The sequence below is a fragment of the Phalaenopsis equestris genome, unplaced genomic scaffold, assembly GCF_001263595.1.
Source record: "Phalaenopsis equestris unplaced genomic scaffold, ASM126359v1 Scaffold000151, whole genome shotgun sequence".
NCBI classification, from domain to species: Eukaryota; Viridiplantae; Streptophyta; class Magnoliopsida; order Asparagales; family Orchidaceae; genus Phalaenopsis; species Phalaenopsis equestris.
This window is the reverse complement of record NW_018164593.1, coordinates 1070568-1097146: the sequence shown is the minus strand read 5'-3', so window position 1 is coordinate 1097146 and position 26579 is coordinate 1070568. Positions and strand designations below refer to the sequence as shown.

The following is a 26579-nucleotide window of genomic DNA, read 5'->3' as shown; positions in this document are numbered from 1 at the left end:
ATACCACTCCAACGGTCCAACCACTCCCTTTCAACACCACTGCTACAATGGCATTATTGTAATTTTACCCACTCGATACCCTTTATCTCCTCCCATCCACTCCCCAATTCCATCCCCAACAAACCGCCCTAATCCAAAAATGAGCGTAGTAATCCTCGACGGCTCCACCGTCCGATCCTTCGTCGGCGACGAATCCGCCTTCAACAAAGCCATCGGCGACCGCTTCTCCGCCCTCGATCTCAACTCCGACGGCGTCCTCTCCCGCTCCGAGCTCCGCCGCGCCCTCCAAACCTTCCGCCTCATCGACGCCGATTTCGGCGTCGATGCCGCCACGCCGTCGGATCAGATCTCCGCTCTCTACGATTCCATCTTCGATCAGTTCGATGTCGATGGGAACGGGACCGTAGATCTCGCCGAGTTCCGATCGGAGATGAAGAAGATACTTCTCGCGATCGCCGACGGGCTCGGTGCTTCCCCGGTTCAGATTGTTCTCGAGGTTGAGGAGGACGGAGGGCATGGATTGCTTCAGGAAGCGGTGGATCTCGAGGCGGCGAAGCTCGCCGGCGGCGAGCGTAATTAGGGGTTCTTGTAGCCGTTGGTCGAAAGCTGTATTGGGATATAATAATGGGGGATGAGATTCCTCGTGTTGTGTGACATATATGTAAAATATGTGACAATGGAGCATCGTAATCTTACACGTGTCATTTTTTTGGTATCCCTATCACATAGAAGTAATCTTTATATCATAATAATTTAGCGTAAATGATAAAGTTTAGGTGTTAGAAATGTAAATACATAGGAATTGGATGGTATGTATGTAAATGCCACATATTTTTAACCATACATCATGTGAATGGGTAGAAATTTGAGAAGAGAAGGCTACCAAGAAGAATGTAAGCTATGGAATAAGACCAAATCACATTACCAATTCTTCTTGAAGTTGTGCCTGGAGAGAGCACTAAATATGAAGCAAACCAGTAAATAGGTGGGCTGGCAGACAAAACTCTTGTAGCCACCTGCAAGAATAGAAAATCACTTCAAACAAAGGGAACAAAAAATGTACTGATAGGTACAGGAAATTTACATTATTTACACAATGGTACAGTGAAAGGAATTAACAAAGAAACTCCCCTAATTCTAACAAAACAAAGTTGACAAATTAAAGACTTTGATATCTAAGTAAAGGGGCAGCATTTACATATATATCACCCAGTTCCTATGTATTTGCATATCTAACAGCTAAACTTTACTTTTTACATTTATATCACCCCAGTCTTTCGTATCACATCAAAAATATCTTTAAACGTGGAATATGCCTTTTCATGTATAGGTAAGGTGGCATCTATGTAAAAAATTAAAATTTAGGTGTTAGATATGTAAATATATGGGAATTGAGTGGTGTGTATCTAAATCTATCATAAGTAGATTTTATAAATTAATTGCAAGGAAATAAATTTTGGCAGAGTAATATAAATTTCTGACCTGCACGTGCATTACAAAGAGTGCCATGAGCAGTATCCTTTTTTAAATTTAATGAAGGAATCTATTTCAAGCTCCACAAAATGAGATTTGTCAGAAGACTTCGGTTTATTCTTACTTTTCCTCCTTGGCAAATCATGATTCCCTGTTTCAGAAGACAGATTTTTTGATTATAAGAGGGGAATAAATAGGGAAATTTACATACATACCAAAATTCTCATGCATTTACATATCTATTATCCAAAGTTTGATGTTTACATTTATAACACAATGGTATTAAAAAATATAGGCATGAAAAGATGTTTCTATTGCTTAAAAAGTTAGTCGTAGTGGTATTTTTTCGCGAGAAAGACAGAAGATGACTTAGAATCCCACTTCTTTTTCTATTTTTATTCTAAAGTAAGTAGGAGTGACCCGCCTGTCGAGGCCTCATTGTAATTGCAAGTTAAGGTCGGATTGAAATGAAACCTCCATTCGATTTTGCAAAAGACTGGATGCCTCATGATACTCTATAAAAAAAGTTGTCAAAAAACCGAGTGTTATCTATGTAAATATGACGGTATAGGTGTTAGATATGCAAAAAAAAATATCAGAATTGTGTGGTATGTATGAAAATATTCCCCAGAGCTACTCGAGCATCTTCTTTAGCATGAAATTGAGGGAAGAAATACCTTTAAACTCCAAAGAAGTAGAGCTATTATCTGAAGAAATAAGTTCTCCAGAATGATCTTTCCCATGTGGATCAGAAGTAATTCTGAATGAATGAAGACTTTGCTGCAGTAAACTTGCATAATAAATAACCGAGGCAATGGAAATGGTGAGTATGGGAGATGCGAGAAGAAAATTGGGCAGCTGCTTCACTTCAAAATACTTCAAGAAGCCAACACCCCTGATTTAATGGAGAAATATTTAGAAGAAGAACAAACAACAGAAAACAGGAAACATATCAGCTAGGCTTGTCTGGATCACGCTTATTTTTTGTTTTTATTTTTATTTTTATTTTGAAAATATATTTGTTTAGGGGCTGTGTGGGATCAAATTTGATTATTGTTTTGTTTTGTTTACGATGTTTAGTTGTTTTTAAAAACACTCAAATGTTTTTCAAAATAAAAAATGATCTTTAAATTTAAAAAATCAAAATAAAAAATGATCTTAAACAGTTCTTTAGAAACTATTTTCAAAAATATGTTTATTTATTTTTTAAAATAAAAAATAAAAATATGTCTAAAATACATTAAACAAACATGTAATTAAAAATAAAGGAAAAATTAAAAAAATAAAGTATAAAATTGATCCCAAACAACAATAATAAAATGAACAGAATATGCTTGAAATATGTTTGATATTTTTATAAATTAAACCATGAATGAATGTTAAAGAACCTGCAGAAGTTTTTAATAACTGACAAAAGGAGAAACATATGAGTGAATGTTCTCGGTCAAATGCTAATACAGCAGAAGGTTCAGATATTATTATAATCATTAGTTTTATCCTGATTATCTGGGGTCAGCATTGTGAACCCTTATTTTTCAGTAGTTCCTTGAGTGTTGTAATAATAATAATTTATGTAATAACTGATTAAACTAATTTACATGAACTTAATAAATTAATTAATGAAATGAATTAAATAAATTTATAATAATTAAGATTTAATTAAAGAAAAATTAATGGTATGTTTGGGGGAGCTTATCGCCCGTGTTGCGTTCTGAAAACGTATAAGAGGCTGTTTGGTAAACGTGCCTGCACTGCGTTTTTTAATAATCCGTCGAAAATTTTTACCAAAGCCCAATGCGGGATTCCCCCTGCGCCCACGTTCGCTGAAGGAAAGATACCTCTCGTGCCCGCTTAAAAAGTTAGAATCATTGTGTTATAGAAACATCTTCAACTAACTTTTTAAGCGAAAAGTGGGTTTATGCCCACGTTCGCTGAAGGAAAGATACCTCTCGTGCCCTCGTCCCGTGCCCTCCTTCCATTCTTCTTCGATTGCTATCGTCTCCCTCTCAATGATCTCTCTTGATCTTCGTCTTTCTCCTCCTTCATCCTCTGTCCGATCTTCTGTGAGGTGCTTTGTGTTGTTACGCTCGATTCTAGTGCAATGGATTTTTTTGTGAGATATTTTGATTTCTAGTTTCCATTTGGCTTTGAGAAGCTTGTGATGGTTGTGTCTGTGGTGATTTGTGATTTGCGTTGCGTGATGACTTGTGATGGTTGTGTGTCTGGCTTTGAGAAGCTTGTGATTTGTGATGGTTTCCATTTGGTTTTGAGAAGATTCGAAAGCTATTGTTGCCTTTTTAAATGTTCTATCTTCCAACAATCTACTGAGCTCTAAAAGTGGCAAATCAACTTCAAGTTCGCTGAGGACTTAAAAAAATTGGCATTACTTCTTAGCTCAGGCACATTGGCGTTTGCTTTAGAATTTTCTAGATGAAAGAACTTATTTATATTTGGTGTCATTTTGGTAAATCACTCTGACTAGCGCTTGCTCATGTTTTACTAGCTATTCAAAGCAGTAACTTATGATGCTACAACTGTTGATAAACACCAGAAATAACTTTAGAATTAGCATTACTGCTTTGCTCGGGCACATTTGCACTTGTTCTAGAATTTTCTGTATGAAATGACCTATTTATATTTGGTGTCATTGTGATAAATCACTAGATGACTAGCGTTTGCTCCTGTTTTACTAACTACTCAAAGTTGTAACTGACGATACTAAACAAGATTTGTGGCTTGGGAGTGCTTGTGTGTGGTGTGAGGTGGTGTTTATGGTGGTTGTGAGTGGTGTATATGGTGGCTTGGGTGTGCTCTGTTGGCCTTGGGTGTGTGGGTTAGTGGTGGATGTGAGTTGTGCTAGTGTGTGGTGGTTGTGAGAGCATTTTATGGTGGATTGACAGTGCTCTGCAAGCCTTGGGTGTGTGGGTTGGTGGTGGATGTGAGGTGTGCTTGTGTGTGGTGTTTATGGTGGCTTGGGTGTGCTCTGGTGGCCTTAGATGTGTAGGTTGGTTATTTATCCATAAACAACAGAATGAACATTCATCAAGAAATAACTGTAAATAAGATTTTTTCCAAATACACAAACCAAACAGCTATATATCTTATCCAGATCAGGGACAGAATGATCATTTATCCAGAAATAGTTGCAAATCAACTGTTTTCTAAATGCACGAACCAAACAGTCAGTCAGTTTATCCAGATCAGGGGCAGAATGATCATTTATCCGGAAATAGTTACAAATCTGTTGTTTTCCAAATGCACAAACCAAGCAGTCAGCCAGCTTATCCGGATCAGCTGATGATCAACAACTTATCTGAATAAGCTGTTTATCTGGATAAGCTGCTTACCTGGATAAGCTGCAGCTGCCCCAAATAGACCCTAAGTCACATTTAATAAATTAAATAATGAAAGAATGATAAATTTAATATAAAAAGAATAAATCAATTTCTATTTTATTAATTGTAAAAACAAAAAACATATGTCCAATTTCATCTATTTTATTAATTGTAAAAACAAAAAACATATGAGAAATGGTGATCTTTAAAAATATTAACTTTGATTAGAAAATAAAAATCTAAATTTTAAACTAATAAAAGAAGAGAATAAATGATTGTAATTGTCATTTAATTAACTAAATTATAAGTGATAATTCAATTATGTAGAAAAAATATTGTTAAGATGAATTTTAACCAATAAATAAAGAAATCATAAAATAGTGGCTTATTTAGGTTACATTGAGATCGAGAATAACAAGTTATTTAATCTAAACTGAGCAATTGAAAAAATTTTTGCGTGTGTTGTCCAGAAGAAGAGCTGCATCCGAACAACGACATAGTATCTCCAATCGTGGCAGAGAAAAAAAATGCAGCAATCAAGTGTATCGCGGCCGTTGTCTGAACGCAGCACCTTCCGGACAACGTACGCAAAATTCTCTCAAGCAATTGAGGATAATAAATAGAATAATAGCTTTTTTGTTGAATTAAATTAGAAGAGAAAAAGACAATGACAAAACCTGGTTAATCAATTAAATTCAAAATTGTACATATAATAATCATAACAAAAATAAATTATAATTTGATAATTACTAACTATGTATATAATTGTGTTAGAGGTCTCCCTTTAAGCGAAGTAACAACCAAGAAGGAAGAGAAAACGAGACACCTTCCAAATAAGATGGGTAATTGCGTTGCTTTCTTATAACAATTATTTCTTATTCCTCTACATCAAATGCAATTAGATACTTTTAAACTTTTACATACATTGAGGAAATTTTCAGTGTTAGCAAAATTTTCTTTATTTATTCATGATAATTTCATATGAAATAAATAAAATTCAATACTTTTCATGTTTTGAATCTCAAGATTATTTCACAAGCACAAAGATATGATCAATAAAAATGTTTGATGAAAAAAAAAATACTATACATATAAGGGTGTAAGCGAATCGAACACGAACGAACAGAACTCGTGTTCGTGTTCAGTTTGTTTGAAATTATGTGTTTGAAATAGACTAGTGTTTGAAATTGTTCGTGAAATTACTGTTCGTGTTCGGTTTGATTTATTTGAAATATATTTGAAATGTTTGAAATATTTGAATTATTCGAATTGTTTGAATTATTCGAAAACTTACAAATTTGTTTGTATTGTTCAAATTGTTCAAATTGTTCGAATTGTTTGAAATCTTTCAAAAGCTTAAACCTATATGAAATTAATGCTTAAACTTCTATGAATCACAACACAAATACAAAATAGTCGAAACACAGCTCACAATAAAATCATAATATCATATCTCATCCATAAAAAATTCAGATATAGAGACGATATGCAAGATTTCACTTCCAAAAATTAGATTTCACACAAAGAAACTAAATAAATCTAAAAGAAATATAAGAAAATTTAAGCTAAGAGACGAACCTGAAGATAAATACGAAATTGTAGAATTTAATATAAGCTAAGAGGCGAACTTGAAGATTAGATTATAATTTATAGGATTTAGTTTTTTAAAATATAACAAATTTTTAGAGTATATAATTATTTTTAAAATATGATAAATTTTTTATATATAATTATTTTAAATTATTTTATATTTCGAACAATAACGATTCGAACAAATGACTGTTCGTGTTTGATTCGTTTATAAACTGAATGAAAAAAAATTGTTCGCGTTCGTCTCGTTTGCTTATCGAACGAATCGAACATGAACTTCCCGACGAGCCGAACACGAACTGTTCACGAACAACGAGTATTTTTGATAGCCCTAGATATATATACATGATTGCAAGTGCATGTTTCGATGATTGAGTTCAAATACTGGTTGGGATGCAATGTACTCATGCATGTAAATGAAAATGAAAAAAACAAAAAAGACTGCTGCAAATTTTTAGGTTTATTTTGAAGTGGTGAAAGGTGGTAATTTTTGAGATCAGTGTACTATAAAATAAAATAAGATAAACGATGAAAATAATAATAAGAAAACTAAGCTATCTATTATTGCACTTTACTTCTCATTTTTTCTAATTCATAAATTACTATAATTTAGAAACACATTCAACCACAATTTCAAATAAATCTCTTTTAAAATTAAATGGACATAAAAGGAAAATTTGTCTACAACGTCATAAATCTCTTTTAAAATTAAATGGACATGAGAAAATTTGTCTACAACGTCAGAGAGCCAAAAGAGATAGGTAATGTAATACAATTCTTTTGTATAAGTTGTGAATTTGAAAAATATTTTAAACATGAATGTTTTTTATTTTAAATTTTTTTTAATATCATTTGCTATTTTATAAATATTGAAATATTTTTATGCTTAACAAAATTTCGAGAATGACTAGTTAAATAAATTTTATATTTGACAATTTCCGTCTTGATATTCAAAGCTTCCTGACCGGGTTATGACAATTGATATGTGAGGTTTAAAGCTAGTCTCATTAATCATTTTGAAAAACTTCTATCCATATTAATATGTAATAAAAGTTATTAAAAAGTGCTAGTTGTTTGAAAAATAAAACAAATGCCAAATTAAATGTTAAGAATGTGCAAAACTTGAAGTACGTACCAGTAGTGACTTTGAAGATAACCATACAAATTAGGTACTCTTGAGCTACACCATGGTCTTAACCCATCTGAAGCACCGTGAAAGCATTTATTGTAGTATCCATAAGCTTGGAAAGCAGCAAATGGAACTAACAGACAAACTGAGCAAAGGGCTCCATTAACAATAGCCTGCAGACCAAGCTAAACGGCAAACATAAAAGATTAGAAAGAAAAAAAGAGAATTGGTTGGAATAAAAATCACGTTATTTATGATTTTCGGATTTAATAAGTAAAAGTATCATGCAATTTCAAACAGAGCAGTTTTTGTAAGAGGCAATGTATGCAATAAAAAAATAGCTCTAAAAATGACATGAAAAAATAGTTAGTTTAAACATTGCTTGTTGGCTTTCAATGTATTGCTGCTTACCTTATTCAGGGATCACTTATACATGCGGTGAAACTTTGTCTACTTTAAATATAGGATCTACATCGGAAAAATGGAGTCATGCTTTTAGACTGAAAACATTTTTAAAGAAGAAATCTAAGCAAATTTTAAGTTCAGATTTATCAATCAACATGGAGAAAGGGAATGCACCAATTTAAAATAGGAAAGGAGAAAGGTCATAGATTTGTGCCATGTATGCAGAAGCACTTTTTTTGATTGTGATGACAACAATCCCATGAAATAACCAAAGCAGAAAAAAAAACTTATCCACCAAGACGAGTACCCAAGCAACACAATAAAGATTGTGGAGCGTAGATATTTCCATAAGATGTGCAGTGACACATCCATAAGCTCTTAAAATTTTAGCTGGCCCCAATACTTACAAATATGTTTAGGTACTCGCATTTCTAGTTATGCAACAAATCAATGCTGTTAGATACAAACACTTAAATTAGATTGGACGTGTTGAACTTTGCTTTTGAGTCTTGACAGTTTAAACCTGCATTCTTATACTACTTCATAAATTATGAACTTCTTAAATGTTCAATTGTACTTGCTCTGATCCAGGAGGATATTCATGAATGAATTTTTAGATAATTAAGTTTGAAAGAAAGATCCAATGATCAAGTATCTGTTGGCAAAGGCATCCTCAATAAGGTGCATGACCATAAAAGATTTTAGGCAAAAAATTTGGACTTTTCAATTGTGTTAAGGACGATGGGATCAAAAAAAAAAAAAAAGAAAGACAACAGAATACGGATGGCTTTCCAATTTTAAAAATAATTTGGATAAGTATATATTATGAATAAGTATCAAAAATAGAATCAATTTTAAACGTATACCGAGGAAACTCAACCAATTATTTATATGGGACTCTCGCCATCACGTTAGAAGGAATGCGCTAGATTATCCTCCTCTTAAAATCTTTCAAAAAATCTTCAGTACATCCAGTTTTCGATCATGTTTAACTTGTTTCTTTAGTTGATGAAATCATCACTGTGCTTCAAAAGTTGGCATCAACTGTAATCCTAATTACAGGCATTGCAAACATGTAATATAAAATTACAAAGTTAAAACATTGAAACTATTACACTCAACAAAGAAACTGATACGCCTCGGGATCAAAATCAACGAGCAAAAGATGGCGAAACAAAAATATATAAATGAAAATATCAAATGAAGGCTCCTCTTACAAAAAACAAAGGAGAACGAGCAAGATACATGAGTGATCTACTATTCGAGAGGTAGATCGGCTCTCCCACAACCTTAGATGTTGCTAGGAACACCACAAGAAGAAGAAAAAACACAACAACCCAAAAGACATGCATAAAAAAGACAAACTCTAGGTTACTCCCTTCAATAGAAATCTCTTATTGCAATTCAAAACTTTCCTTCCAACTTTCCCTCCAAACTCCTCTAATTTCTCCTTATGTATGTGATTAAGGCCCTCATGGACCCCTCATATTCCCTGCATTCTTCAACCACGACAAATTGCCGCTCCATGCCAATTTTCGCCGTGACAGATTGCCGTTCAGCCTTTTCTCGCAACCCAAATCGGCCAAGAGGGTCGGTTGATGGGCATTCGACCGGTCCAGGATGGACCGGTCTTGTTATGTCCGGCGTAACAATACTCCCCTCCCAAAGAAGTACCTTCTTCTAAAGGTGGAAGTATGAAAACTGCTTGTGAATCATCTAAAAAGGCTACCATGTTGCTTCATAGTCTGACAAACATTTCCACTTGACTAGTACCTCTTTTGCTCCCCCTATTCCTTGGCGCACTCATTTGATCTCTAGCCGCTCTAAAATCATAGTCCTCCTTCAGCGTTGGTAGCAATGTAGACGAGGGCATATGATTTCCAATCGCACGTCTCAATTGTGATACATAGAAGACCGGATGTAATGTGGACAATGATAATAATTTCAAGCAATAAGCCACTGCCCCAATGTATTCCATCACCTCATATGGTCTAAAGTATCGCTAAAAAGTTTCTCGCTCCTCCTGGCCAACGTCTTCTATCGGTAGGGTCTCAACTTCAAGTAGAGCATGTTAACTCGTTCAAACTGCACCTCTCTTCTATTTATATCCGCTTTCCTCTTCATGATTTGTTGAGTTCTTAGTAAATATCCTTTTAGCTTTGCTAATATCCTATCCCTCTCCTCCGAGTACTGATCGACACTAGATACCGGTGTAACGTTATGCCCATAATGTATCAACTGAGGTGGATCCCGTCCATACAATATCTTGAAAGGGGTGGACTGTGTTGTGATTTGATAGGAAGTATTATACCAATATTCAGCCCAAGCAATACACTTGACCAATTGTTTCAGTGTATTAGATACAAAACAACGCAGGTATGTTTCCACACTCCTGTTGACCCCTCCGTTAGCCCATCGATCTGAGGATGATATGAGTTGTTCCTCTTAAGGACTGTCCCTTGTAACCTAAATAGCTCTTTCTAAAAGTGGTTGAGGAATATCTTGTCTCTATCCGATATTATCGATTTCGACACTGTGGTTGAGGAACATCTTGTCTCTATCCGATATTATCGATTTCGACACTCCGTGCAAACGAAACACCTCTTGGATAAACATTGTTGCAACTAAGACCACAATGTAGGAATATCGTAAGGGAATGAAAAATGCATACTTACTAAGACAATCCACGACTGACATGATCACCGTGAATCCTTCTGACCGTGACAACCTCTCGATAAAATTAATCGTCACTTCTTCCCAAACCTTCCCCGGTAATGTCAATGGCTGTAGTAAATCTCCTGTTGTCGTGGTTTAGTACTCGTGTCGTTGACATCGCATTTTGCCACCATATACGTCTCTACTCATTCCCACCCAATAAAACTCTACCGCCAGTCGATTGTAGGTTTTTTGCACCACTGAGTGTCCTCCGATCACACTATCATGAAACTCCTGTAATAATCTGTGAATATATTCTGACGACTTGGGAGGCACAAATCACTCCTGGTGTAGTCGTCCCCTCAACGCATATCCTGGATGACTTTTTAGATCATGTAACATCTCGGTTCTTATTTTCCTCAGCTCCTCATCCCCTTCGCTCTCTTGTCTCAAAGCTTTCCAATTTAGGACGAAGGGTACCGATAGGGCCGTCAATTGGAGTTCCTCTACCTTTCTCGACAGTTCAATTGGAGTTCCTCCACCTTTCTCGACAGTTCGTCAGTTGTCTTGTTCTCGACAGTTCATCAGTATCTTGGATAGCTATCTCTGATGCTTCTCATTCAACATCCGTTGCCCCAGAGGTACTTTAAACTCCTTTGATCTGTCATGACTAAAAAATGTCGTTCCGACAATTAGGACCACCACTTCTGAATGACCAAGACAATTACTATCAATTCTCGTTCATATACTGACTTTAATCTCGCTCTAGCTGTAAGAACCTGGCTGAAGTAGGTAATCGATCACTGATCCTACATGAGCTCTATTCCCAATCTATACCCTGACAGATCTGTCTCCACCACAAATGGTTTATTGAAATCTGGATGTGTTAATGCCGGTACGCTAGTCATGACTCGCTTTAGATGTTCAAATGCATATGTTGCTGCTTCTCTCCATTTGAAATTGTCTCTCTTCAACTGCTCTCTGTCAGTGGCCATGCTATCATGCATATCCTCTCACAAACTTCCAGTAGTAGCCGGTGAGACCCATGAATTCTCTCAACTCCTTCAAACTCTTTGGTAAGAGTCAATCAACCATAGCCTCGATCTTGGACTGATCCACTACTACCCCTGTTCAGGTCACCACATCCTCTAGGTACTTCACCTGCAATTGTGCAAAAGAATATCTCTTCAAGTTGCATACAACAAATGCTTCCTCAAGATCTCCAGGACTGTCCTTAGGTGCCCCACATATTCTACCTCTGTACGACTGTAGACCGAAATGTCATCAAAGAAAATCAGGACAAATTTCCAGAGGCAATGTTGAAAAATACTATTCATGAGGGACTGAAATGTCGCCGCCAAAAGGCATCATTAAGAACTCATAATGCCCTTTATGTGTCTTGAACGCCATATTGTGCACATCAGCTGAATTAATCCTGATATGGTGGTATCCAAACTTAAGATCAAATTTTGAGAAAATGATTTCCCCATAAAGCTTCCAGTGACTCATCAATCACAAGTATAGGAAACTTGTCCAACACCATCTCTTTGTTCAAAGCCCGATAGTCCACGCAAAATTAACAACTACTATCATTTTTTTTTTCACCAATAGGACTGGACTAAAAAAAGAACACACACTATGTCTGATAATCTAGACCTCGAGCATCTCTCGGATCAGATTTTCTATCTCATCTTTCTGAATCTGGGGGTACCTGTATGGTTTGACGTTGATGGGGGAAACACCCTCCTTCAAGGTAATAGCATGCTCGTGCTCCCTTGGGGAAGGTAACTTGCTCTATTGTTAGAAGACATTTGTAAACTACTGTAGGAGTTGTTGGATCCCTTCAAGAAACTTTGCCAACTTTGAATCTCGAATCTCCTCAATGCTCTACAGCACTAGTATCCCAACCCTCCTTGAATCTACTTGATCATGGTTTTAAGTGGCACCATGGTTTTGTATAAATTGACATCTCTTCTCGGCATCACCTTCCTACCCTCCACATGGAATTGTGAGGGTCTTCCAATCCACCTTCATCTCCCTAAGTGTTCGCAGCCACTTCGTCCTCAAAATTACATCTGTGATGGTCAAGTCTAAGGGAAGGAAGTCCACCAACTATAGGTTGTGGAGTGTCAGAACCAACCCTGCAAATTCCTTGATTTTTCTCCACCTTCCCTGTCCCCATCATCACGCCAAATCTCCTTGTAGTCACCAACTCCAATCCTAGCATCTCCACGGCCTGATTTAAGATAAAATTATGTGTGGCCCCGCTATCTACCAGCACCAAAATTAGCTGCTCCCCAATCCACACCCTCACCGTCATGGTGTGATTTTGGATAAATCCCAATACCAAATTGAGGGACACATCCGCCACATCCAAATATAGGTGCTCCTCCTTCACCGCGTCCTCCTCTGATCCTCGCTCTCCATATCCTTCTCCTGCACTAAAAGAATCTGAAGGGCGCGCTCCTTGCAATAATGGCCTAGGGCGTATTTCTAATCACAATGGTAACATAATCCATTTGCTCTTTTATCCTCCACTTATGCATCTGTGAGACGCTTGAAATTACACCCAGGACAGGTCCCGGTATTCTTCTCCTTCAGCTTTTATTTCGAAAATGAACGTCTGGGTCTTCGATGTTGTGGTTGTCAAGGTGCTTTTTGTCGGCCAAATAAATATCGTGTTTTCTTTATTTAGGATTTAATTTAATTTAGTTTATGGATATATATGTGATTATAACTTTATAAAATAGTATTTTAACTTTAAAATATAATGTTTCAATTTAATTTAGATATGACTATAATTTAAAAAAAATGATAATATTGAAATTTAGAAAAGTTAGACCGAATGGACCTCACATATTTCATAGTTTAGAAAGTTGAGTTCGATACCACAAATAATATACTATCCTGAATGATAAACATACCATTTGTTAGTACGCTCAACCACCTAAACTAAAGAGTTTGTGAAGTTCGTTTGGTCTGCGAAACATTTTTTATAAGCCGACAAGTTTCCCTATTTAACATGAGAGGTTAAATATGATTTATATTAAGTTGAGTTCTTAAGTTCTCTATGGAGACAAACCCTTACAGTTAATTACATTTTAGTCAATTAAAATCACCAAAGAAGACTCTTGATTAAGATTAGTGGTTCTGTCTTCAAGATTTCAAAGTTTAAGTTTCCAAAGTTGAATATAAGAAAATCAAAAGGGAAGAACTAAAAAACATGAACAATTATTTTTAGGAGCCAAAGGAGTAAAAGTTAGGGGATGTCACAGATCCGAGAAAACCTCCGGTGACTTCCCAACTATCCCAACGTTTGGCTGCATGACTTTGAAATGACATTATTTAGTGTTTTAATCATGTCGATCTATTTTAGATTTTAGAATATATATTCGCATGATGTTCGATCGTGCAAATGACCTAAGTAGATAAAAGGAATTATGTCGTATCAAACGACAACCTCAGAATCCTAAAGATAGGCTTATAATGCACAACATACTTGTGCAGAAGCCTAAAACGGAAGTGAGGATTTATGTCGCACTAAGCAGACTATCTCGAAGTCCTATGAGTTTGTTATTTATTCTATGAAGATTCCACTGAAGATCCTCTTTCGCTTGGCTGTTGCGGCCTTGATTGTCGCCCTCCGTCCGCTTGCTTCTACATTCCGCTTACTGGAAAGGATACTCCAAGCTCCTTAACATATCGATCATAGGTTCAAGGTTTTGGTGTGTATAAAGATACAGTTCTTTGGTTAGTGGCTCGCTATAGGATGTCTCCTAAACCGGGTGTCGTACTGTCCTCTATCCTAAAGGCCCCTATAAGTCTATAGAAGCAACATGAATAATAAAAAGGAAATATGCTACGAAGCGTAGTAAACAATAAACAGTAACATCGTAAGCATAAACTATATATATATGCAGTAAAGTGCAGAAAATGAGAACGGTGAGTAAAGAAAAATAGTAAAGTGTGTTGTAAAGAACGTAAAATTCTGTAAATATAAAACAAACATGTATAGTTGGTGGTTCTGCTACTCATATAAATGAGGTCGGTGTCACAAGTGAAAGTAAACGAGTTTAATGGAAAATTTAACAGGTGACAAGCATGCATTTATACAAATAGAAATAAATAGCAAAAACATCACTTGAAAATCTCGAGGAAAGCCACAAATGATTCATGGTAACTCAAAGAAAACTATTAGAAATACGAAGAAAATCCGAAGGAAATCATGAGTGATCTACAAAAACCCCAATAAAATCGTAGGAAATATACGAAAAATCCAATGAAAGAAAGAAAACCGTAAGCATTTGGGTCGGGGTAGGCTTAGATTTAGGTATTCTCGAAAGACTCAGAAGACAACTATCGGTCACCCGTATGTATAGAGTCTGACATTCAACTAGAAAGTTTCCTATAATACCAACTTAGAAGGGAACTCCTTAGCTCAGTACCGATAATTGACAAGTGGACAATCAAATTATATTACTTAAAATTTATATTTTGGCATGCATATAGGTTTCATGCATATAAAAAAAGTAGTATCAATTTTCGTAGTCAAAATACTTTTGTAAATAATGTATCTGTTCTTATCATTGTGTTTCATAAAATATGATTGTCCACAAGTCGATCACGTCGTCGGGCTATGACTGCCAACAACTTAAGAAAGCAAGGGTCACTGCTAGTCTAGTGTCGGTAAATAATATTGTTATCCTACATTTCACTAGGTCCCTAAGTCGGGTTTCGATGGCGTGGGATGGAACATTATTTCGCTCTACTACCGAATGTCTTTGCCATCACAATCCTTAAACCCCAAAAAAGACCGTCCAACTTATGAAATTATTTGATGGTTCATATATAGTCACATCTATATATGTGTATTTTTGTTTCAAATATAAGCACCTAAATCAAACCAAGAAGCACGGAAAAAAAAGAAGAAAAATGGGGTGAGAGAGAGGGGAGAACAATCCACCTGAAAGAGCAAAGAAAGGAATCGACCCTTAAAACCACGACTAAATAACCCCAAAATCAAAAATGCTAATCTGCCTCATTGTAGCCAAGAAAACATTGCAAAATAGGTGCCCAAACCTGCTTTCAATAAGCTAGCAAAATGCCCTGATACTATGTCCCAAATGCTTTAAAACGATACCCAAAAGCTGCTTCAAGGCAGTGCTAAAGTGTTTCAAGGCATTGCATAAATTCCTTCTAAACATCCAAAATATAAAACAAGGAAAAGCTAGCTGCATTATTTCCAAATTTTAATTATAAGAACAAGCTCACTGCCTCACGGGTAGGGACAACAAGGAGAGCAAACCGAGTCCAACAATGGGCACATCAGCCATGAAACCGCAGCCACAAAAGCCCCCAAAACCGCAACCAAACACCAAAAATAAAGCCATAAACTGCAGCCAAAATAGTCCGGAAAACTTGCAAAATCGCAGCCTAATAAGCCCCAAAAGCCCTCGGAAAACTGCAGCCATATAGGTTTCTAATTATAAATATATAAATAGATACACGTTATTGCAATTTACCAGGCAACAAACCATCAGGCCAAACTAATTCCAAAGCATTTCTTAGATTTCGAAGCACCCAACCTCCCCACAGCAAAATATTATCGCATTCCAGCAAACCAATATGATATACATCAAAATACACTGGAATTTCAATGGAGCAGCAAATCAATAACTTCCTGTTTAAATTCAGGTGTTATATTTGTGCATAAATATAAGAATTCTGTGGTATACATGTAAATGCTGCAATTTTAGAAATGTAAATATGTAAGGACTGGGTGGTATATATGTAAATGCTGCGATTAAACACATAAGGACAGGTGGTATGCATGTAAACTCATGAGTGTTGCAAAAAGATAGTTCAGAATACAACTCAGCATACATCTGTATAAAACTTGGCCATCTAAATATATGAATCCAACTGTATTTTGATGAAGGTTTAGGCTTATGCACAACAAATCTGAGCAATTGAACATATAAGTGCATAATAATTCAATTGTGTTTATTTTGTTGTAAATATGAAAGCTCGAGCATGTAAATCCTTATTTTTTATTTTATCTTATTCACAGATTTTGGGTGCTATGTGTGAAAATATTATAACTCAGGTGTTGTAAATGTAAAAAATATAGAAATTGGATGGTGTAAATGTCAAGAGCAGAGCTTAGGTGTTTGATTTGTAAATACAAAAGAAATAAGTAGTATTTATGCTTTAAACCAAGATAAACACAAGCTTCCATGAGGTTTGCCTAGTTAAAAAAAAATCTGGCTTTGCCCTATTCATTGACCCAAGATAAACACATTTCCTTCATGCATAGGTTGAAAGTATATAAAATTTGGGTGCTAAGTTTCAAGGTTTTCCAAATATAATTGTGATACAAAGACCTCGGCGAGGAGTGGGGATTATTCATGTAAACTAGTCACTAAGATTCGAATCCATATGTAAAGCTAATGATATAAGACGATTTTGAATCCCTCCAGCCTCTTAGATAAAAGGGGACTGGATTATGAGAGCCCAACTTTATCACAAAAAGCTTTTAACCCAACGAGAAGAAGCAAGAGATACCATTGACACAGCAAATCAAATATCCAAACCTCCTCCACACCAGATTAAAGCAGGAACTTACCATCAGACTTTTAGTGCTGGCACTAATAACCTTTCAGCCATGAAGCATTGATGATACTTGCATTTTTTAAAAGAAAGTCAACTAGTACTTATAAAAAAAAATGAAGATCAGCCACGCAACATGTAAATACGCAAGAATGATATAACTTGCATCCATTAGTTGGAGCAAAACGAGGGATTAAACCTTAGCCCATATCCATTTAAAATGAACAGGAAATGTATTCTTCACCATGAAATCAGGAATAGAAGCTAACCTTGCTCAAGATGTCACCCAAAGTTCAACCCCAGAACTTCCAAAAGATTTCAAGCACACACACGAGTTGAGACAAGCCGGAGGAATCACCAGCTAAAGATGCAACAACCACAATTCTTTCCCAATGTGGGGTTTTTATAGTCAAGAAGAGGAGAAGAGGTTACCTCTACATAACCGGACGATGAGGCGAGCCTAAGGGGACGGGCGAGAAGGCTTGGGCAGAGAGTCGCAGGCATCGGGAAGAAGAAGCCCTTACCCATTCGTGCCTGAGGGAACAAGCTCGCCAGGGTCAAACTACCAAGGAAGGAAGTTCGCAGCTCATGTAGACAGGCATGGCTTCGGGAAGGAGGTTCTCAGGCAGTCATGGCTTCGGGAAGGAGGTTCTCAGGCAGAGGATGTCGGGCAAGTACGGATGGGAGGTCAACTCTCCCTCACGTGGAAGAGGAAGTGCGGCCAAGGTGTCGCACGAGCCGAATGAGAAGAATCGGGGGGAGGGGCATGAGGAGCGATTAGATCTCCGTGGCAGGTAAAATTATTGTGTGTGAGCTGCGTGCGCGCTCTCCGATCTCAGCTACAGATCGCGAAGCCTGATATGCGGCTGCGATCAGGGAGCACACGCAGCTCTGCGTGCGCTCTCCACACACAATAATCGCTCGGGCCGAATGCAGAAGGTTCGACCGAATGGGGAAGGTAGTGTGCGTGAGTCTGAATTACGGATTTAAGGCAAATAAATCCCCCTTTTATTTTAATATATATATAGATTAATTTTATAATATTTGATACAAAAATTCCCCCAATTTATGCACATCTCGTTAGTGCACGAAACTATATCAAGATGGGTGTCCCTCCCAGCTAAATTCGACGTCCTAGATGAATCGGCGCGGTTTGTTTCATCATTCTTCCTGATGACTTCATCGACAACTGGGTCGAAAAAGCATCAAGTTCAAGTTTTCACAAAATTCTCGCTCATTTTTCGATCATTCCAGCAATTGATTCAAGCTTGATCAATCGTGAAGCCTTCTACAAGTGCAAATGATGTGAATTTCAATAGTTATGTGCAACGAGCGCGCGAATTGTGGTATTCGTGCATCGTGAAAACGAAGTCACAATGTCGTGAGCTTCTCTTACTCAGTTAACCCATTGATTACAAAGTATCATTCCACCTAATACACTCACCCATGTGTATCCTCCCCTTCGAAGATTGACATCTTCAGTTTTCTGACTCTTGCATCTCCACCCCAGCCTGCTCTTCCTCTGGTATTTCCCCCCATGTATCTAAGGTGGAACTCCTTTCTCCGGTCATAGGCATTCCCTTCTTCCTCAATCGTACTTTTCAGTGCCCTTTACCCCATCGCTCCTCCAATTTTCGGTACATCCACCTCCATCAAAAGTCTCTACTCCCCCCCTCTCGGAGTCCAAAGGGGATGCTCATGTTGGTAGGTTATGTCTTCCTCGTTGTCTTCTCGTTCAGTCTCCTTCCCTTTTGACATGGCCAAAGATTCCCTGATCAACCCTTGGTTAGGGTTTGCAACAGAAGCAATAGGCACGGCCTTAGATTGCATCTCCATGAGCTTTTTCATCATCTCCCACATTCCCTTATGCTCTCAAATCCATCCTCCATTTGACTTTCAATAAAAGAAAATTTGTCTTCCATGGTGGCGAACCTCTTTTCCATTCTCAATCTAATTTGCCCTACTCTCCTTCTAGCATCTCCACTTTCTTTGCTACCATCTCACCAAGATCTAGACTCTGATACCAATTTGATAAAATCCGTGAGCAAACAACGGCGAAACAGAAATAAATATGTGAAAAAATCAAATGAGGGCTGCTCTTACGAAAAACAAAGGAAAACAAGCAAGATACAAGGGTGATCTACTATTCGAGAGGTAGATCGACTCTCCTACAACCCTAGACGTTGCTAGGAACACCAAAAGAAGAAGAAAGAACGCATCAACCCAAAACATGCATAAAAAAATAAACCCTAGGTTACACCCTTTAATAGAATCATCCCACAACAATTCAAAAATTTCCATCCAACTTTCCCTCCAAACTCCTCTAATTTATCCTCCTTGAGTATGTGATTAAGGCCCTCGTGGACCCCACCTGCTCCCTGCCATTTTCAGCTGCGGCAAATTACAGCTCTCTGCCTTCTTTAGCCAAGACAGATTGTTGTTCAGCCTTTTCTGGCGATGCAGACATTTCAGGTGGCCCGGTTGGGGGGAATCAACCGGTACAGGATGGACCGATCTTGTTACGCCCGGGCCTATTATGGACGTGGGCGTAACAAGAACAAAGGGGATTCGAGCAAAACGAGTGAGGCTATGCATCATATGAAAATTTCACCATTTTACAGCAATCATATATATTATAGAAATTTTGTTCCAATAAATTTTGGATAAATATTTCCATCCCCTCAATTGAAATCTTGATTTTGACATTGATTATACTGCAATAAGGATGTTGACATTGCACAATAGAATGTTAATATATTAATCAACAGTGTAAGCATCCACATTTTTCTCATCATTGGTTGTCTTGTGAATCTAAAACTAATAGCACAATAGCTTAACGAAAATACATGTGAAAATTGTGTATGCATTATCACGAGAATGTCTTAGTGAATGTTACACTTCATTTATGTTTTCTATATTCAACATACAAGAAAGGGAGGTGGTTGGATTGGCCACATACACTGATACTCCTTTTATAGGTGATGGCATCATAAGTTTGAAGCAATTCCTTTAAGCAAAAATATTCAGCATTAATGGCTCCATTTGACCTAGCTGCACCAGACACGGCAAGAAGGAGCATGGCCATAGCATTTGAACCAGAAAATAGATAGAATATACCACAAATTAAAAATAACGCATAAAGGCTCTTTGAATATCTGCCAAAAATAAGGTTCTTATGATTATAGATGCCAATTTAAAAGTTTTAATTCTATAAAATTTTGCAGGTTAAAATCTTACATTGATGAGTAGAATATAGAAGCGGGGTTGAAACAAAACAAGACAGATGCTTGCAAGGAAGCTGTTGAGTCCTTTAATATTAAAAGCGATAACCCATAAATAGAGAAGATATTCCATTTAACAAAGAGTTTCATTGTAATCACATTGAGAGAATAAAGAACAGAAGAAAAAAAGAATCAATAAAATATTCCCATTATTTCATCAAAATAAAACAGTTAACAAATGTGGTAGAAATTTAACGAGAATAGATGATATTAATACATATCACTTCTTGGTGCTAAGATGTTAAAAGTAAACTCGCCATCGTCGGCTCTAACAATTTCATTGCTCTCTGTCTACTTTCTTTAACATTTGCCAAGTGAAAATTGCTTGGTCTTCTCTCCTTAAAGGAAATCGAGGACAAGCCTTGATGTCATTACGAATGAACAAAAGCCCCATACAAAAAACTCCACCTCCTAACAAATGGAATCCCAAAATCATAACATTTGAGTCTATAAAGCCAAAATATGTTATTAAGTCCGTCAGTAAGTTGGTGTCAATAGAGAAAACAAAAACATATCTGATGCAGGCGTTAGAACAGCGACAGGGGGGCGGCGTTGAAGCACGCGGGGATAGAATCAGGCAAATTGATGTGAAGCATGAGGCAAGATTGCGAAGAGCTGAAGGCAAGCGGGCAAACTCTCGTGAAGGAAGAGAAGGCTTCGCGAGCTGTCGCATTGATGTTGTATTTTCTGGATTCTTCTTGTCTTCCCACCCCTTCCTTTTGTGTAAAAGTTTTCTTTGTCCAGTGGGAGTTTATAAATTATTGTCCTTTGTGTGTGGGGGTCATTTCTGGCGGTGTTATCTTCAAATTTCCTATGTAGAGTTCTCTTCCTCTTGTTAGGGTTGTATCCGATGACAGGTGGTCCTCCGGTTCTCCGGCTGTATCCTACTCCGAAGTGGTGTTGTATCCTCCCTCTATCCTCCTCTTCTTCGCCACGACCCTCCTCCTACCTCTTCCATAACCGCCGAGCAACTCCATCTCCCTCCTCCACTCTACTGCCACCCCTACTCCCACCACAACCCTCCTGTCCAGCTCACCTACAACCCACCAAACACCATCCCAACCTACCCAAACAACCACCCGGCCTTCCCCACCTTTCTCTACCACTCCACCACCGCCACCACTGCCTTTGGATCTCTTCCTACAGCCCTAACCTTGAAAGGTGTACATTTTGCACTAAAAAATAAAAACCAAAAGATACAAAAAGGAGCTATAAAAGTTACACAGAAAAAGAAAAAGTGTGGTTGAGATCTTCCTCAACCACAACCAAAAAGTTGGGTCACAAGTGTGAGCATCCTAGTCAAAAGACAAATTCAAAGTGAGCCAGGAGCAAAAATGGACTGCTTTGTTACAATCTCTATACGCAAAAAAAAAGAAAACTTGTTTAAAGTTCATAAGAAAAATTCTATCAAGATCCATATCAAGTTGGAGTTGCCAAACCTCAGGTTGCGTGCTCTTTTGGAGGGTGTTGATGACGTTCACATTGTCTCCTTCAATTATAATACTCTTCGTACAACCCAAACCGAAGATTAGTCTATCGTCGTACTTTCTTTTCCGTTTGAGTTATGTTGTAACTCTATTTTTATATTAATATTTTTTTTTTGTGTACCGCTAAATTCTAACTAGTTCTGATATTATTATCCTGGGATGATCTTGAACTAAGCTATCCCACAAGCCTCTCAACATTAACAATATAGAATCATCAAAATGGAAACACCTTAGGTCATTGCATAATGATAGCCAAAACTCAATTGCAAATATATCTAGACATATAACTCTACATATCATGAAAGAAAGGAATTAGAGCCCTTGAAAAGTGAAAAAAAAAACAAAAAAAACAAAACAGGACCAAATGAGCATGAGCGTTGTTAGCATCAACCTAAGGAAAAATCAAAGGATAGGAGCCTAAACAGAAGCACGGTCACAATCACAAAAATCTCAATGAAGAATCTCATATCCTTGTGTCTCCACAATCCCTGTCGTTGGACGAGATAGATCTGCACACACACAAAGCTATATATATATATGGCTAAAGTCTTCCCACTACATTCATAGAATGTTATGAGCACAAGCAATAAGCATCTCCTAAGGTCATTGTTTGATACATCTTTTAGAACAAGGCATCTTAAAAGAACATGAGCGCATTTTTTTTCTAAAGAGATAGATTAGCAATCATAAACTTATAAATAAAGTAAAAAAAGAAAAGAAGCAACTAGAAAAGCAATAAACTAATAAAACGAAGCAACGTTGCCCTTAGCGAACACTATGTGTAGAGTGCTTCAGCAACACATTAACCTTCAAGGCAATCACAACTTTGCCTCAATGTAGAACAACCGCACCCTAGACAATCTGATCTATTATTGTACTCCCATGAGGTTGTTTCGTAAAACAGAGCAAAATTTATCACCTAATCCCCTTAACAAATTTTGTCCCATCATTGAAGTTGTGAGGAAATGAGTCTCAAAAAGAACAATTCATTTGTTGTTAGTGACCACATTGAGGATAAAAAAGGAGTTAAAATAAATTGAAGACTTACTATGGTTTTACTTCATTTATGGAATAAATTAATAATATTTATATCACGGAAAACACCAAATAATTGTGATCAAGTGTATTACAATTTCCAATGATTTGCATTGGCAAAGCATGCCTATAACATCAATCAACTCTTTACGCCTACAACGAGTTCAACTCCCATCGAGTTGTCTAGTAGTTCAACTAAGTCTGATTAATAAATAACTACAAACCTATACACAATCAATAGCGAAGAAAAGATGAAAAGATCACTCACTCAAGGCTCCCTATCAATGAAGCTCGAGACAATTACATTAAGATAAGATAGCTCGTCACTATGGAAATATGCAGAAAGCTTAATGATGTTGAATGTTGCCCACATATGAAAGCAAATCCAATCATGTACTTATTCCTAGAGGCGTAAAGTTTCACTTACCAAATATTGAGGTCACTGAACATCATTTCAAGTACAATCAAAGAAAAAAGCATTGTTTTCCAAAAGATCAAGCTCACCACTACAAAGTTTATAAATACACATATCATGGACTAGTGGATATGCAAAGCTAACTGACATTTGGCTAAACATACCTAAGAAATAAGCCCTTATTTATGCTCAGCTCAGGATCAACATGGGGATAAAATAGCATGAAGTATCAGCATCTTATGTCCTTTGTCAAAGGTATGGTATATCTTCAACCCAACTCAAACTTGTTGCAAAGTGATGTTGATCAAGGCCTCCCTCGGAAGAAAATTGTGCATGCAATTGTTTTGAGGGATGAAACTCAAGCCCAAGATGATAATATTGGCACTTAAAACAATTAATGATTGTGGCTTAATGTCTTAGAGAAGGCTGAGGGAAAATGCTTCATTGAAAACTACCAACAAAACATTTCTTGCTTAACAGAAAATCAAAAATTATATTACTAACTAGAAATCAACAGCCCTAACAAATCCAACAACTTCTATAACATGATGGCCAATTCCTCTTGGCTAATCCAATAGATCATGATGGATGGTTCCTAAGATTACATCACAAATAAGCCCCTCAAATTTAAAACACAATCATTAGCCTAGGTTTAATGTAAATTTGACCTCGTTTACAAACTTTCAATCCTATGTCAATAAAATTAACTTGATCGAGAATATTCATGATTATGGATAAAAATCCTTAAGTCAGGGACTAAAAGCATTGTTTTCCTCAAATTATTTAGACAAGGGTACTTTGTACCCTAAAAAAATCTAAAATGACATAATAATTGGATATAAATTGACATTATCATCATCCAATCCTCATCTCCTTAGAATAAGAAAATCAAAATTTTAAATATTAAAATATCATATTAAGTCAAACTAAATGAGAAGTTATCATAGCACAAAAGTTATTATAGACCTCTATAAATATTTTTAATTGATATTTCTTTCCCGTGATCAAGATGGGTAACTAGCCAAGGGGCCTACACCCATTGAATCCTTGAATAATGAATATGAAATCTTCTGCAAGAGGTAAAACTTCAAGTCGTGCCATATCCATTATTTAATTTACCTCTAAAAAATACTTTTCATGTACAACCTTAGATTTTAAGAGATGACATTTCTGCAAATTGAACTCATGACCTCCAAACCATACAACAACAACAACAATTCTTTATCCCACTACTAAGTGGGGTCGGCTATATGAATCATTCTTCTCCATTGTATCCTATTGAGTGTTATATTTTCATTTGATTTTAATAACTTAAAATCATTTTTTATACAACATGCCAAAGTCTTTCTAGGTCCACCTCTACCTTTCTCAGCATAAGTCGAATCTAAAACATTTGCTCTCCTAACATGATCATCAGATGGCCGACGATTAATGTGACCAAACCATCTAAGACGACACCCTCTAATCTTGTTTGCCGATGGAGCTACACCAACCCTTTCACGATTACATTCGTTTCACATATGTCTCTGAGTACCAAGCCACTATTCCACCTAAGCAGTCTCATCTCATCAACACTTAACTTAGTTTTATGTTTCTCTTTTAAAGGCCAACATTCTATGCCACAAAGCATTGCAGGTCTTACCACCATCTTATAAAATTTTTCTTTAAGTCTAAGCAGTGTTTTTCTATCTCGCAATAGGCTCGACACATTCCTCAACTTCAACCATCCAATTATAATTCTACTAATAACATCCCCATCTACCATCATTTCGAACAATAGACCCGAGATATCTAAAATATTCCCAGCTTTTAATGATTTGAACACCCATTGTTATAACTCTGCCACTAGCTCTACCACCACTAAAATTGCATTCCATGTATTCAGTTTTAGACCTACTCAAACAAAGACCTTTTGACTCTAATATAGACCTCCATAATTCAAGTTTTTCCTTGACATCTAAATCATAATGAAGCAAAACAAAAACTCCTCCAACTTTACATTCTCAGTGCAAAATAACAAATAGTTGTTTGATCAATCACATCACACCAAAACTTGAAAAGAGATTTCTTGGCTAATCTAAGATTATAATCCAGACAAACTTCACTTCCATTGCATAGATAATTTACATCGCAATCAAATGAAAGGGTATGAGTAAAGGGTATGAGTTTATTGATGAGTTTATTGCAAAAAAAGGATAGATATTGGAACCCTGATCATAAAAGGATTCACCCTTTTGATTTCTTTAGACAGTATATTTTTTTTCTTTATAGATATACTTCACCCATAGAACACTTCTTAAACCCAAAAACAATCATTTCAAGCAAAATTCACTAGGATCAACAACATAATAGTATTCAAGCAAGAAAAGAACTGCAACAAGAGTCGTTGCTTACTTATATAAATAAATGGCAGCAAGAACAAACGCAATATTATTCAGAACATAACCCGATAGCGCCAGTACAGCTCTGTATCCAATCACAGGGATCAAAGGAGCAAAAACTGCAAGAGAGGCACAACCATTATCAAAAAATACAAAATCTAAAAACTCAGTCCTACAAAATAAAACAGAGGCAAACAAAACAATTGAATTATCCGCTAACCGGAACCCGAGAGCAAGGAAATAGACAAAGGAAGGAGGGGAAGGAAAGCATAGTTTTGCTCGTACTCATAACCACACTCCGCAATCCGGACAAAGCAGACACTGTCCCACACAACACTTCCCTCTATCAAGGCCCCAATCCTCGGCCACAGTACTCGACCAGCTTCCGCCAAATGCAAGAGATCATCGACATTGGAAGAAGATGAGAGGCAGCTAGGGTTAAGTTGAGCTGAAGAATCGTAGGGCGGGAAGAGAAATCTCCATGTGATGATCAGAGATAGTAGGAGAAACCGCGAGAACATGGCGAGCCTGAGCACCAAACGTTCGGCCTCCCGCATTGCAGAGTTAATGGATATTCGAACCAGATATCGACTTTGGATTGGAGACTTCCTACGACTTTGGCTTCCAGGATTGGGGTGGGATTTGATGAACCCGACCAAATCAAAAGAGAGAAATAGAGGGGGTAACGGATTTAGAGCAAGATTTTACCTAAATCCTGGTAGACAATCGGTTTGAACAATATAAAGTCGCGCCTTTGATAAAATACGGATTATTCCCGCGAAAA

At 36.9% G+C, this 26579-nt stretch overlaps 2 protein-coding genes across 5 annotated transcripts; one reads left to right on the top strand and one right to left on the bottom strand.

Moving 5' to 3' along the window:
- The first annotated feature begins 31 nt into the window (after positions 1-31).
- On the top strand, positions 32-942 carry LOC110021873. Its single transcript, XM_020720569.1, has one exon. It carries the CDS (start codon positions 140-142, stop codon positions 578-580), a length of 441 nt encoding a protein of 146 aa, XP_020576228.1. The 5' UTR covers positions 32-139; the 3' UTR covers positions 581-942.
- Positions 936-26579, bottom strand: LOC110021871 (GPI mannosyltransferase 2-like). 4 transcript variants are annotated; one of them, XM_020720566.1, is made up of 7 exons: positions 26016-26572; positions 25809-25914; positions 20156-20351; positions 7534-7712; positions 2151-2368; positions 1483-1624; positions 936-1016 (listed from the first exon to the last, which is right to left on the bottom strand). In XM_020720566.1, the coding sequence occupies exons 1-6, from the start codon at positions 26350-26352 to the stop codon at positions 1494-1496; spliced, it is 1167 nt and encodes a 388-aa protein (XP_020576225.1). In that variant the 5' UTR covers positions 26353-26572; the 3' UTR covers positions 936-1016; positions 1483-1493. The 4 variants fall into 4 exon arrangements, with proteins under 4 accessions (XP_020576225.1, XP_020576224.1, XP_020576227.1 ...); XM_020720565.1 differs by lacking the exon at positions 936-1016 and adding an exon at positions 1921-1988 and having other exon boundaries at positions 1487-1627; positions 26016-26574; XM_020720567.1 differs by lacking the exon at positions 936-1016 and adding an exon at positions 1898-1988 and having other exon boundaries at positions 1562-1624; positions 26016-26573.